At 33.1% G+C, this 14,762-nt stretch overlaps 2 protein-coding genes across 2 annotated transcripts; both read right to left on the reverse strand.

The window, feature by feature from the left end:
• Positions 1 to 614: 614 nt before the first annotated feature.
• On the reverse strand, positions 615 to 6,660 carry LOC148611955 (uncharacterized). The gene is made up of 5 exons (XM_088592993.1): positions 6,553 to 6,660; positions 4,126 to 4,172; positions 3,592 to 3,734; positions 1,322 to 1,489; positions 615 to 683 (listed from the first exon to the last, which is right to left on the reverse strand). Exons 2-5 carry the CDS (start codon positions 4,167 to 4,169, stop codon positions 622 to 624), a joined length of 417 nt encoding a protein of 138 aa, XP_088449119.1. The 5' UTR covers positions 4,170 to 4,172; positions 6,553 to 6,660; the 3' UTR covers positions 615 to 621.
• Positions 6,661 to 11,057: 4,397 nt separating this feature from the next.
• Positions 11,058 to 14,056, reverse strand: LOC148611956 (uncharacterized). Its single transcript, XM_088592994.1, has 3 exons — positions 13,898 to 14,056; positions 11,978 to 12,179; positions 11,058 to 11,188 (listed from the first exon to the last, which is right to left on the reverse strand). The coding sequence occupies exons 1-2, from the start codon at positions 13,914 to 13,916 to the stop codon at positions 11,989 to 11,991; spliced, it is 210 nt and encodes a 69-aa protein (XP_088449120.1). The 5' UTR covers positions 13,917 to 14,056; the 3' UTR covers positions 11,058 to 11,188; positions 11,978 to 11,988.
• Positions 14,057 to 14,762: the final 706 nt, after the last annotated feature.

The raw sequence follows: 14,762 nt of genomic DNA on the forward strand, positions 1-14,762 counted from the left end.
GTTTCAAGTGACCCGAAGCTGAACTTTTGTTTTCATGAAGAGTCTCGAAAAATGTAACAACATTATTTCACAAACGCATATTTACAATAATGCAAGAGTTATCCGGCTTTTTAATTATGTGGCAAATATAACAGCTTTACAAAATTGTCAGAATACAGAGGCACAAACCGAGTATTTTGTGGACAGTGCATATGGGGACATGTGATTTGGCCATTAAGTGCAAGTCTTTCTAAGAATCAGGCAAAATCGCAAAAAAACTTAAACATTTCACTCATAGAAGTCGTCTCTATTGAAAGTGACCACTATTTGATTTCTGCATCATGTGACTTTTTTTTTTTTGAAACTTTTCGTTAGAAAGTTAAAAAATTGAAGTTTTGGACAATTTGCCCTAGAAATGTTCACTTCTAGTAAAATATTTAAATGATATCAAAACTCTTACGAATATAATATGAAAAATCTTGTCTTGATTCTGATAGTACAAATAGTCAAATTGCACTTTCGATGGTTGGCACATCATACTATGTTTATCCACTACCTGATGATAAATGAAGAAACGTTTTAATGTCTGACTAAAGTCATGCTCGTTGGTTTAATTATGTTAAATGTTACAAATGTCATTTATTACGAACTTTTTATTTTTATCCACTGTACAACGAATTCAGCTTGACTTATTTGTCCATTGTCTAAAAAAGCAAAACAATATTAGCATCAACATGACATTGAAATACTATTCATAGACTGTGAATAAATTCGAAAGGTACATTTTAAAAGTGTATAGCTTATTTGAAGAAGACAATTTCATCAATCATATATAATTGTTCGACAGTGGCGGATCCATGGGGAGGGGGTAGTACACCCCCCCTTTTCTTGGAAAATTTGTCATTTACATGTGTAAAATTGACAAAAAATGGCAAATGATGTCCTTGCATCCCACTTTACTGAGGAACCCCGGCTAGCACCCCTCCTTTTCAAAGTGGCTGGACCCGCCCCTGTTTGAGGTTTATTTTTCATTTCGAACTAAATAAATTTTGATCATACAAGATAAAGGAAGTAAAATCAAGACTGAGAGCTGATCAAAGTAATATGTCGTAGTGATATATGTACATTGTTCATTTCCATACATGTTTGTTAAAGAAAGTTCATAAGCAGAAGAGGCATGTGCATTAAGTTTCGCGATGCAGTATGATCCTTTTACAAAAATAACGTAGGCAAACCTTGAATTAAGATGTTAGCGAGGAGACAGACGGACGTACACAAATACAGAAACAATCTGCATATCACAGACTCTCTGTTGAGGGTCAATCATTCGCACAAAACTTACAGTCTCTATCGAAAAACTTGAATATGAAGGGCACATCTGGATTTTCACTGATAAAACCACTCCGGTCCACATCAAGGTGATTAAAGATAGTAAAAGCTTCCAAAGCAGATCCTAATTTATCATTTAGCCAATCCTGTATAAACTCTTCTGCTGTTATCTGCCCGTTTCCTTTAAAAACGAAAAAAAATATATAGTTCAAAAACTAGGAAGTATCAACTTAGGATTGGCTTTTAGTTTCTCGTCAATAAAATAGTTCCACTCGAAATCAAAATTTTAAAATGGCTGCAATTACGATTTGGTATATGGTGTGTCGGTTCCCACCAAGAGAACGAATATATGTTCAATCTCTTCACAACAATGACATCTTTATTCTGTCTCCAAGTATGAACACTCGCGTTACTAAGAATTATTGTATTTTTTCAATGACCATGTTGTATTATTAAGTCCTATATTCGTCCTTTGCAAGTGAAGGCTCAAAATCTGCCCGATGTTTAGTATTTAGAATCGCCAATGCGCATATATACTACATGCGCGTATTTCTTTAAAATATATGTTTACACGTAAAGTATTACTGCAACATGAAAACAATGTTCTGCATTAACTGGACTGGCTTCCACTTTAAAATAAAGCAATATCATACCACGTATGTTACTTGTTGAGCACGGAATCGCCTCCTCGCAGGTCTAAAGTACTAAATACAAATATATATAATGCAAGTATGGCAATCTCATAACAAAAAGCTCTCGTGAGCTAGAATCGCTAACCGGGTACATTTTTCTTCTTGCCAGGCAATTATTCTAACAAAAAAACCGTCTAACAACTTTAACCAAATTGAGACTTTTGTAAGGATCATTTAATCAATGATTTTTTTTCTATATTTATTATCTATTTATTACGGTTTTCAAGATATTGGCCAAAACTGCAAGAAAGTAATTTCTCGCTTTTCAAGAGCAATGACAAATTCGACCCAATGGCGACTTTTGTAGGCCTTATCGTAATGATCATTCAATATTTTGAAAGTTTTTTTTCTATCTATTTTTGGTTTTCAAGATATGAGCCCAATATTGCAAAAAAGCCAATTTTTCGTCTTTCGAGGGCAATAAATCTAAGAAGGTTCCACCCAATGTAGACTTATATAGATGTCCTCAAGCTAAAGGCGGACAGTCATTTTCATTTTATGCTATATATGGCATGGTTTATTTTAGATGTACTTTGAAATAAACACTTTTACTCCCTCCCCTACTTTCTATAAATAGATATAGCTGCCATGTTTTAAAGGATCAAATATCCAAAAGCACTTTTTTTGCAGGATTACTTAAGAAACATCATGTCAATTTTTATTAAGATCTATCAAGTAGTTTCAGAGAAGAAAATGTTTGAAGAAAATTTTACGAAGACGACGGATGCCAAGTGATGGCAATAACTCTCTTGGGCCAAATGAGCTAAAAAGCATTATTTTTACGTAACCTTAGTGAAAAACATTCATCTCCACTTTACTCATTTAAAGTGTACTTTTTGTGGGATTGAAGAAGTTGATTAGTTAATTTTATTAACTGGTGACTTAAAATACAATGTAAATTGCCCCTTTAATACAACAGGAGGTTTTAGCAACCATAATTTTTACAGGGCAATTGTCCTGTATTAATTTAATACAGGGCACATGCCCTGTATTAATTCTGGCCCTGTATAAAAGTTAAACTTGTCCGCCATTTTGTTTGAAACAGACTATAGAATTTTGTTTGCCAAAAACTGACTATAAATTTGCAGTGTTATGTGGAATAGACCATAACTATCGCTTTTATTCGAAACACACAAAAAATCAAAACTGTATAATGATCTACACATTAATAAAATTCGTGGGAAAAGCTAAAGAATGCATTAAAAACCTAATTTGAGAAGGTATCAGCAAACTTGGTATATTAATATAGATCTATATAGAAAAGAACAGTTGGGGTGAATAAATGCATCACGAGATCTGGAGTGTTACAGTCTTCACTAGGAAATATGTCATACTGAGCTGTATTTAAAGGTTTGTACAGATAACTCCTGTTATTTTAAGTCATCAGTTAATAAAGGGATCATAAAATGGTTATTTTCATATTAATCCTGTATTATGTCCTCGTACAGTCGTATTGGGTTTCGACCACTTGTATTGGCCCTCGGCTTCGCCTCGGGCCAATACACGTGATCTCAACCCAATACGACTGTACTTGGACATAATACAGGATTAAGATGAAAATAACCATTTAATAACCCTATAGTATATATACCATTAATGTCAAATTCCAGAAATACAGAATGCATTTCATTCATATTCAATATGTAGTCTGTATTGTTGTCTGCTAGATGGAATAGGATTCTAGCCTGATCACTATCCTCCAAGGTACTTCCAAGGTTACAGTTGGCTATACCTCTATCAAAAAGACAACAATTGTGGTTTATTTTACATTTGAAATTCAAATTAATATAGTGTCATCATAACAATCCTCACATTCGATTTGGAATAAGCTAATACTTGTATACTAGTGCATTATATTGAATAAACAGCAAAATTACTCTAAAAACAGTCGAAGAATAACATAAGTAATAATTATAACGTTCCTCATGAATATTCAGTTGACCAAAAAATAAATATACACCAGTTTTATTATTGTCATTCGACTTGTAGTGTGTCCAATATTTTTTTCGGCTACCAAAATCTAATACCGTTCAGATGTCGGTTTGTTGGCTTAAAATCCTGTATAATATATATACAGTAGTTGTATAATGATCATGAACTACACTGCAAGAACATATTGACTTACGTGCAGGCCGCCATCAGCATTAAAATAGTGATCCTTTTAAGCATTTCCTGGAAGACAATTTTAATGTATATAATGTAATGGAAGTGACTTTAATCTGTTTACATGTACACGTGGTTTTGCTATTATCACGTGATTATCATTAATATGATTTCGTTATGGATATAAATAGTAGTGAGCTGAGCTCAGTGTTTTACCGTTAACTGTTGAGTCTCTGTATTTACATATGCTTAATGTGTTTGAAAACGAGATTGAGTTAATAGCACATGAGTAAAAATCGTCGCAATGATTGGTCAATTCAGTAGACATTTAGTATTTAGCGACAATTATGGCGCAGTGAACAAACGTTTAGGGTGTTAGTAAGTCACTTCCAGTTGCATTGTCATACAGGTTAATTTTGAAGTTATTAAGCGTTATGCATTTATAAGCGATATGCACCATTGTTTTATATCAAAGGCTTTGTACTTGGTCAAATAAACTGTTTTTCTAAAAAGAGTTTTCATTTACACAGTGTTACAGTTACAGAGCCCAGTGCACGAACGTACTACACAACAGGGTGTCTTAATAAGGTTATTTAGTCTGAATATAAATAGTTGATATAGACACGTAAAATCTAGGAAAGCGAATACACTAGTGAATGTTCGAACATTTTCCATTATTTATTAAAAGAATAACACACATTAATTATATGGTTAGATTGGTATTCCTGTTTTCTTAGTCAGATTACAAAGTGTTAACTGGTCATTTTCACTGAGAAACTAGCACATACAGAAGAGTCCCGTTACAATATAATTAGCTCGATTTAAGGTGATAAAGTATTGTTCTAATATTTTATCAATTATTAATCTCCTCAAACATTGTTCTGAACGGCAGTTAAATAATTGTACATTTCAATTCTAAAATCTCGAGATAAAAACATGAACTGTGTCATTCTTTAAAAAAGCATGTAAAAAATCAGAAACAAACAAAAAAGTTTTATATTAAAAAAAATGTTACCACGCACAAAGAGATGTTTAGTTTGAAGGAATGATTTCAGGAAGAGCAAACGACAGTTTAAAATATCGATTCAATTCCAAAAAGCTAATAATAAGTATCTTGTAAGAGTGTCCTCATGTTATGCCGAAGCATTATGGGTTTCTGCTTAGAAGAGTGCTTTCATTTCTCTCAATATGTAATTGTCGTTGCATTAAAATACCTCTGCCTAGACAATAATGCATATTCAAAGATGAAAGGAGGGACCTCAACATAGACTCAACGGGAGCACTGTTGTTGGAAAAACCAAGTTTTACATTTATAAATAATCTTTATGTGACAAAATTGACGCATTTCTTTAGTGCATAGTTGTATTTAAAAAAAAGTCGTTGCCAATTATAAAGCACGGGCACATCGTACACACAGTTTTCCAATTCTCCAATACCTTTCAACATGTTTACATCCTGCTCTTGATGTTGTGCTTTTTTCGAAATTATTTTGGCATACATTTGTTGAGAAAAAGTATATCTGGTTGTTATTATTTTTTAACAGAATTTTATCTTTTAATTTTAGGGCTTTTTTTTTACTTATGAGGAATAAAATTGCCAATCGATTTATACATGTACATAACATTGGAGGTAAAATAGCCGAATAAATATCACACTTCAGCTAAAAAATTAGTGGCCAAATTACTCATCGACAAATTACTGAGTTTACATAGAACGTAAGGTAGAATTCAAAATTAAGGGAGATAACTCTGTAAATGACACTTAAATACAATAGAATCTATTGGATATTCAATTTTGATTATCTCATAAAAACAGACAGATTGGTATGAATTAGTACATATTATGCAGACTTTTTTTTTTAGATGTATCACATTTTTTGATTTTACATGATTCTTCCAAAGACAGCTACTTAATTGTCTACGTTGATACTAATGTCTTGTTAGTATACTATTTTTTTTTAATCCATTAAACAACTTATAAGTGACAAAATTAACGCATTTTTTTCAGTGCGTAGTTCGTAAAACTTTTTTGAAATCTTATCACCAATAGTTTAAAGCATGGGCACATCGCATGATACGAATATTGAGAGCATGAATATTCCACGTGAGTCTGCCTAACAGAAGTATTCGACCTTATACCATATAACGAAAAATCATTAAAAATGAATTTCAACAAACAGCATAATAATTCATTTAGTTCAATATTTTCTTTCGTAAACCTGAGGCATCTTGTGATCTTTGTCGACTTTTCAGTAACGTTACAAGTAAAATTGGACATTCTTCCATATTTATAAATTTAATTCACTACTATACAAGAAAAACTCGAGAAACAAAATCGGTAACAAGAATCTCCATGCACGGGGCGTACCCTAAGTCGCAATGTGCAATGTCTAACATTCTTATCTTTAAATAAACAGAACATGACAATATTGACAGAAATGTGCACTTACTTTCTCTAGTAGAACCAAACTTTATAGTGCCTTAACAATGATAAGATAAGAAGAAAATGGTGACAACCTGGCCTATAGGGACTCGGTAACTAGTATTTCATAATTATAGTAATGTTATCACAGAAAAAAATGCTTGTGTTAGGGTGAGCTTATTGGCGTTTTTTTGTTTTTGTTTTTGTTTTTGTTTTTTGTTTTTGTTTTTGTTTTTGTTTTTGTTTTTGTTTTTGTTTTTGTTTTTGTTTTTGCTTTTGTTTTGTTTTGTTTTGTTTTGTTTTGTTTTTTTAAATGTAAAATCCCAGTTTTTATTGCTATGTGTTGTATATTAATATCGGGGATAAAGGTATCATACGCTATTGTTCACCCATGTTATAGCCAATACGAAACTCCGCCTGCTTATGTAAACTGTGTACCAAGCTCTTTTAAGATAAAGACAAAGGGTTTAATTTTCTACGATTTCTGCTAGGTTTTTTATCATCAGTATAAAGCTTAAGAATTTTCATCATTTTAACTACTTTTTACTGCAGCAAGCGCTGTTCCACAGATTTTTAAAAGGAGATGTCGACCACAAAAACTGGTTCCAGGCTATGTTTAGTCCAGATCTAGCTCCAAAATGCACAAAATTCACAAAATTTTAAAACAAATAAGGGTTTCAAATAACAGATTTCAGTATTTTATATACAAACTATGGAACACAATGTTTAGGATATTTGAGGACTGGTTACTTGTTTAACTTTGTTCTTTATCTGAAATATTCTCAAGTTTATCCTAAATGCATTGAAATACTGAGAACTTCTGTGCGTGTTACTTTCTGTATTGTAGCCTACATCCAGCCTTTGAACTTTCTCATGCGCAAATGTATTTGTTTCTGTAGTGATTTTTCTTAGCTTTGTCGATGATGTATTACGACTGATGATAAAAACGATCTGTATTTAAGGAGATATTCGCCAACTATATGTATTATATATCTACATGGACAACTCGCGGATCCATTCAAGTTAAAATATATTTGTTTATTCAAACTAGGTGAGCTATTGCCGCCACTTGGCGTCGATTGTCGTCGTCGTCCGTCGTCGTTAACAAATTTCCTCTTCTCCTCTGAAACAACTCGACCAATTAGAAATTAAACTTGGTATTTTATGCTCCTTAGGGTATTCTGCATAGAACTGATATGGGGATTTTTTATCCGTCCAATAATATGGGCGCTGTTACTAAATATAAATCATAGGAGTCAGACAGAAGTTTTTTTCGTATATTTTTCAAAAACGGTTGAGTTAAGCCAAATTCGGACATGGGTAAGAGTGTTCAGCATAATGAGATCTATCTGGTCTTTTTCGTGTGTGTGTTTTTTTTCCGCTATTTTTCATGTTATTTCTATAAAACTTTTCTCCCCTAAAACTACTGGACTAATTGGAACCAAACTTGGTTTGAATGTTCCTTAGGGAATTGTTTATAGAACTGTAGAACTGATGTTAGCATTTTTGATCTGTTGAAAAAAACATGACCGCAGTTCCTTCAAATAGAACATAGGGTCAGACAGAGGTTTTTTCTCCATATATCTAAAAAAAAAAAAAAAAAAAAAAAAAAAAAAAAAAGTTAGGTACACCAAAAACGTTAGGTACAGCCTTATTCTGAATTAATTATCATTGTTCAGCATGATGAGATCTATCTGTGATCAAATTTTCGTGTTAATCTGTCGCGCCATGTTGGATTTTTTCGACGCTTTCTCGCTATCTTAAATGTTATTTCTTTTGGACTCTTCTTCTCTGAAACTATTGGACCAATTAAAACCAAACTTTGTTTGAATGTTCCTTACGGTATCGTGCACAGAATTGATGTAGTGATCTTTGATCCGTAAAAAAACCATGGCCGCCATTACTAAAAATAGAACATGGGGTCATATAGAAGTTTTTCGCATATGTCTTCAAAACCGTTAGTAAGTTTAGCCGAATTCTGACGTGTGGTAAATATGTTTAACATAATGAGATATATTAGTGTTAGTCTGTCAAGCCATGTTGGAATTTTTCCACTTTTTTTCGCTATTCTTAATGATGTTTCTTTTTAATAAAAAAAATTCTCAGAAACTTCTGGACAGAACATAATAAAAATTGATATGATTGTTACTTAAGTACGGGCATTTTGAATTTTCATTCTAGAAAAATCATTGCTGCTTGTACAAAAATAGAAGTTGCTTACAGAGGTAGGTGAGCGATTCAGGATCTTTAGAGCCTCTAGATATAAAATAAAAGTATTTTATTGGAAAATGTCTAATACTTATTCTTGATGTTACATTGGGTCTGCTCTGTATAAAAACTGTTGGATATGATGCCATTGTGCAAAGCTAAATTTGCAGAGTAGTACTGGAGTAAAATGAACTTCGGACATTGCTTTGGGCATTGTATAATAATGTTTTTCTTCTCTTCTAATATGCTAAAGTCCGAGTTAAGTAGACCTATAGGTTAGAATGTGTATATAATGCCTTATCCTGGTTGTCTTATGCAGTGTTTTGTACAAATATGAAACGCAACTGTTGGTCATGTACTCAGGAGGTACACCTAGGGTAAGGGACATAACTCTTGAAATCAGTGATATGTTTGTATCATAATCAATTTCGATCACCAAAGCCTGTCAAGCTTTCATTTGAAACAGAATGAAATCAATCCAATTTACTTTGGTGCTTACATGAGATTGATGTAAAATGCTGAATACAAACATCCCTATGATTTATAAGGGTTGTGTCCCTTACCTTAGGTCCATCGCCTTCAATTACTTAAAACTTCTCTCATTTTTACGTTGTCATGAACGGAAAGAAAACCTTACTATGATAACATGTTCATATACAGGTTGGTCATTTACGTTCTGTATTTGAAAAAAGTCTGATTTTTGTTAAAATATCACAATTTGTCTATAGCACAAGGATTCTTATTACATGAGAAACGAATGGAAGTCATAGCTCTATTTTGATAATTTCATTGTAAACTTACTTTAGCTTTTAATAATGTTAACAGTCAGACCTTCGGAAAAAGCTTACACTCCTATTTATGAGAATCATTGTAGGTGTGTCGGAAACGAATTTATCGTCAACATTATCAACAAAATCTGCTGAAATATGTAATGTTAAGTAATTTAAGAAACGTGTACGTATTGTACTGTGTGCGATATAATAATTGTTAGAAAATATATCATAATTATTTAGCGGCACGACAAAGAAACTAAACTGTTTTATTGCCAAATGTTCAAATCTGAAAATTGCCATTTTTTCAAGTTAGTCACAAATGTTTTTAACAGAAATACGGCAATTTGTAATTCAAACGTTTTTTTTAGACCAAGTAAATGCATCAGGAACGTTATTTTCTTATAGTAATGTCGCTTTTGAGTCCCTAATATTGTTAGCGGCATTTCAATAATTTACATTCGCCTATCATTAGCAAAATTATATATTACTACTGCACAATAAGCTGCTGATCGGTGCTGTATTTACCGTCATGGCTTCATAGTTCTAGCTTCATATGAGATCAAAATGTACCTCTCAAATATCATACACGGGTGTTCTACGTTTGATTTTTGCTTGTATGAGAACGGGACGTTTACTTAAAAGATGAAATGATCGGTTATCGAACTTCGTAGTAACCAGTTGTTTAAAAAACATTCGGGTCATCGTGGTTTAAAACGAAAGAGTAATTATAATAAGGGAATAAAGATTCTAGCGGAAGTCACCAGATTTTAGAGCACATCGCATGCGTGCCATTTCGGATGTTGAAAGCAAGCCAAAATCAGTGGCATTGAATATTTGACGATTAGCGACTTTGAAGACTTCAGTCTTTGATTTAATTTTTTTTTTCGCCTTTATAGTAAAAGGTAATATCTGGGGAAAGTGTTTTACTCCGATGGAAGCAAAAAGTCTCAAAAGTGAATACTTAGAAACAGTGATCTCGCTAGTTTTAAACCCTGGATGAAGAAGGTAGGCCTCGGGTAAGGGACACAACTCATACAAATCATTGGAACGTTTTTAGTCAGCATTTTACATCAATTTCGTGTAAGCATCAAAGTAACTTGGACTGATTTCATTCCGTTTCAAATGAAAGCTAGATAGGCTTTGGTGAAATTGAATAAGATACAAGCAAATCACTGATTTAAAGAGTTGTCCCTTATTCTAGGTCTACCTCCTTACTTGACAACGCTGCACTGACCTTTTTTTTTTTGGAAAATGTGTGGATTTTTGGTTCTAATGTAAATATTTTTCAACCTATAAAAGTTTGCAAAAAAATTCTATATGGGGCGAATTCTTCACTATCTGTGCCATAGAGTAGTCTACATAAATTGGCCGTTGGTAGATAGCATCCAATTCCCATTTCAAAGATAGCATTGCCATCATATACAAGTACATGAAATGCAAAGAGAAAAGGGTGGACCAGAGGAGAAACATAGATGTTCACTATTCAGAAAGAAATGATACGAATTCAGGCCCAAAATACGTTAATGGTTTTTGCGACATAGAAAACAAAACGTTTTTCATTTGTTATAGTTTTTATTGTTTTATGATTTCGTATAACTTTATAAATAATACTAACAGTCTGTATAATGTAGTTCACACGAAAAAATGTATCTTCGATAGCTGCCTCAAACACTAAACATTCATCTGAAAAACAAAAAAGGTTCGTATAAGAATAGAACAAATTGATTCGTATTAAATGCATATTCATTTAAGGGGACGGCCATTTAATTTTGAAGGGGCTCGGAAAATTCAAACAAATATTTTGATGCCCTTTAAAGTTTTATATCATCTAGACTTCCCTGAACAGTGTTCATAACGACTGGTGCTCGATAATAAATACTTCCTAAAAAGAAGCGTAATTGTCTTTATATCTTAGTGCTTTTTTTTTTTATCATATTCAAATATAAACATGATTGAAAGCTCAGATAATATTAATTTCACATAGCCTCTCTTTGTCTATAACAGGTAAATACCAGTAACTGTGAAAAGTGAAAACATTGCTTATTTATCATCAAAATGAATATTGTAAATAAATATAACAAACTGTAAAATTTTCTAACGTTACCGTCTTCAATTTTACCCTTATTATCGAGCACTGAATAAGTGATGACCTGATTTGGTAATTTACAGAGGTCGTAAGCAAGTTAGCTCTTTCTTCTCACTAAGTCTGTCTTCTTTAACTTAACGGCATAGTTGCGGAGAAACTAAAACATTACGGAAATTTATCCAGCACTGGTCAGGCGAGTCTATGATTTATTTTTCGTCATAATTTAACAAGATGTCAGCTATAAACGGATACATTGTGTCCGTCTCGAAGATACGAACCAGTAAAGGTCCATACTCACTTCCTGTCAGACTGAAATTGGAATTTCAGTGCATGGTGAAAGACGAAAGGTTATTTTATTAAAGGACTCTGTACTCTATAAAACGTACCAATTGAGATGCTACGACCTTTTTCCGCATCCAGATCCACATGGACATGATGTGGAACAGTTACAGTTCGATCCACATGAGCACTGTCCCCCGGATGTACAGTTACACCCCTGATTCTTCATCTGAGTACAACTGGTTCCACATTTGCAGTTATCACCACATCCACAACCTCCAGTCTCATTAGTCTCACAACAAGGGGTTCCTGTGGAGCAGAAATGTCATGGTGCATACATAACAAATAAAAACAAATGAAATGACAAAAAGCAACTAAAGGACGAGATTAACAAAATGAACCAACCAACAAGATCTTGCAAATTGAAAGTGTAGGTTTACGCAAGTGTCAATGTTGATTTCTTCATATCGACCATTTCATAAAAAGATGCTTATCAACCTTTTTTTTTTGGGGGGGGGTGGAATTCACAAATTATTGCAGCTGTATATAAAACTGACAGTTGTGCAACCTTTAAAAATATTCATAAAGACTTTAGAATAGGAAATGATTTTCATTAAAAAAATTGACCACTATTTGTGACGCCAAGTACTAGGCAGTTTATTATATTGTATTTACGCTTAATTTACATATATGCGATAAAAATTTCATGTCTGCTATATTGCAACTGAACATATAGGCCGTATAGCATTTGGTAATATAAAGAATAGAATAGATGATGAGATTATCATTTGAACATTATTCAAAAAATATTTTTAAAAAGGTTTAAGTATCAGTCTTTGTAAGAATCAGCTATTGGGAGAAACATGGTATGAAAAAAAACACCATTTTTATATCGTCATTTGACTGTTTGCACCATCAGATTCAAGGAAAAAAGACAAGGTTTTCAATGTCATGCTGGACCACTGAGTTACAATTTCATTGAAATGCACTGAAAATAAACATTTCAAGAGCAGATAACTCCGTCAAAAACCTTATTTTTCTAACATCCTATTGAAATTTCTGGGCAAATGATGCAGAGATTAAATAATGGTCTGTTCAAATATGGAAGGTATCCTTGAGTGACATAACATTGTCAGATCAGTGGGCTTTTGGCGTGCATGTTCCAGAATTTTCCCATTTTGCCTGATTCTTACAAACATTCACTTAAGAGCGAACACGTAAACTTTGATATAGAAAGTGTACGTATTTCAGAAATTAGTACTTAATCAGGCTTACACTTCAATAACACTATTCTCCGGATGTAGATATACTTAAATAATTTTACTGAATATTAAAGGCTTTAGAAGAGTAAAATATTATCCTTAATAGATGTAAGAAAACATACAGACACATGATCACGATGCTGTCCAATAAACATATTACTGACATGTTCCGCCCGAAGCAAAATTCCAAAAATATCTCCCGCCATAAAAACAAAATACAAAAAAAATGTATTATGAAACCATTAAAAGTGAATTAATACTTAAAATCTTTACTTTTTTCGAGATTTGAGTAGGGATTTATCCTTAACTTGCATTGGAAATTTAATTAATGTGCCCTGATAAGAGTTTAGTATCCGTCTTAAGTAAAAAGATTGTCCAACTGTTTGTGTTTGCTCTTTAACTTTAAAGACTAACAAGTAACCATCACGGTGTAAACGATGTAAAACTTTTGTTTCGCGTCTGGCAAGTATTGTGAGTCCGCTTTCATAAAGAAAGCAGGTCTTAATGAGCCTTCCTATAATCAGACTTGCTCAGCGTTTACTGTTATCGCCATTGACATTTCAGCTAAGACTATAAATTGATTCCCCGAAGATGCATATTAATTCAATAACACAGAAATTGTTCGTTTAGAACTAATGAATACTTATACAAAAACTACTTTTTGTAATGATTTTTTTTATTTTTTAAGATGTTACACGACGTTTCTAAACAGCTGGGAAAATACAAGGGAAATTAAAGCATATAAATGATATATGAATCACTTACCAGTAGCAGTAGAAGACATCTTTGAATGGGTAAAAAATATCAACAGAGTTTCAATGCGGATTTCAAGACAAATGTATGAATATTAGGCGTTGTACGCTGCGTTTATATTAAAATATATCGAAATCTGTCGTGTGCAAAAACTTAAGGACCTTTCTGTTTCGCGCCATGATGAACCAGTGTCGTGTGCAAACACTGTGTGCAAACTGGTCTTGAACTTCTGGCTTACAGGTTTGTTGACAAATAAGCGACCAAGATTAATATTCATATGTTAAGGTTGTGTCTTGAGGCCATATATGTTTAATATAAACAATGCAATGCCATGTGACCGTTGGGTAACAACTGTGTGCATATGAATTGACTTAGTCCATTATCTTTAATTTATATGTCACCTGACTCGATGTCAAGCTGATTTATTGAGTTAAGATGAGCAACATCATTAATTGTTTTCTATACACCACTCAATCAGGCGCGTAGCTGAGGCCAAATTGAAGTGTAGGCAAAATCACGACGAAGCTCCGCGGAGATAGCGTTTTAGAGCATCAGTTATGCCTCTCCTGGATGTATTTGATCTAAAAAGAAAAACAAACAAAAAATGGCAAAATTAAGTGCGGGCAAAAGCTTTTTTGCCTAACGGCAACTACGTGTCTGTCAATATTCTACCATAATAAATATTAATGGTCAAAAACGTAGACGTTTTAGGTAAAAATAGACCCTTTTGTGGTAAGCTGGTGAGATTGCTCAATATACACTTCAGCGAGGTAGGGCTTGGGTAGAACAAAAGAATTTTCCTCGCGGAAGTATATATTGAGCTCGTCAACTACCCCAACGTTAGCACAAAAGGGTCTATTGTCTGCTTAAGAAAGAA

The sequence above is a fragment of the Perna viridis genome, chromosome 7 (assembly GCF_037379345.1).
Source record: "Perna viridis isolate PV_CMFRI_1.1 ecotype Kerala chromosome 7, ASM3737934v1, whole genome shotgun sequence".
Lineage (NCBI taxonomy): Eukaryota > Metazoa > Mollusca > Bivalvia > Mytilida > Mytilidae > Perna > Perna viridis.

Excerpts from the sequence above, each read along its gene's own strand:
- LOC148611955 (XM_088592993.1), bottom strand. The coding sequence starts at position 4,169 with ATGCTTAAAAGGATCACTATTTTAATGCTGATGGCGGCCTGCAC. Across the intron at positions 1,490-3,591 it reads TCTGGAATTTGACATTAATG|GAAACGGGCAGATAACAGCA; the intron begins GTATATATACTA and ends TCGTTTTTAAAG. Across the intron at positions 684-1,321 it reads CAAGTTTTTCGATAGAGACT|ACAATGGACAAATAAGTCAA; the intron begins GTAAGTTTTGTG and ends TTGCTTTTTTAG.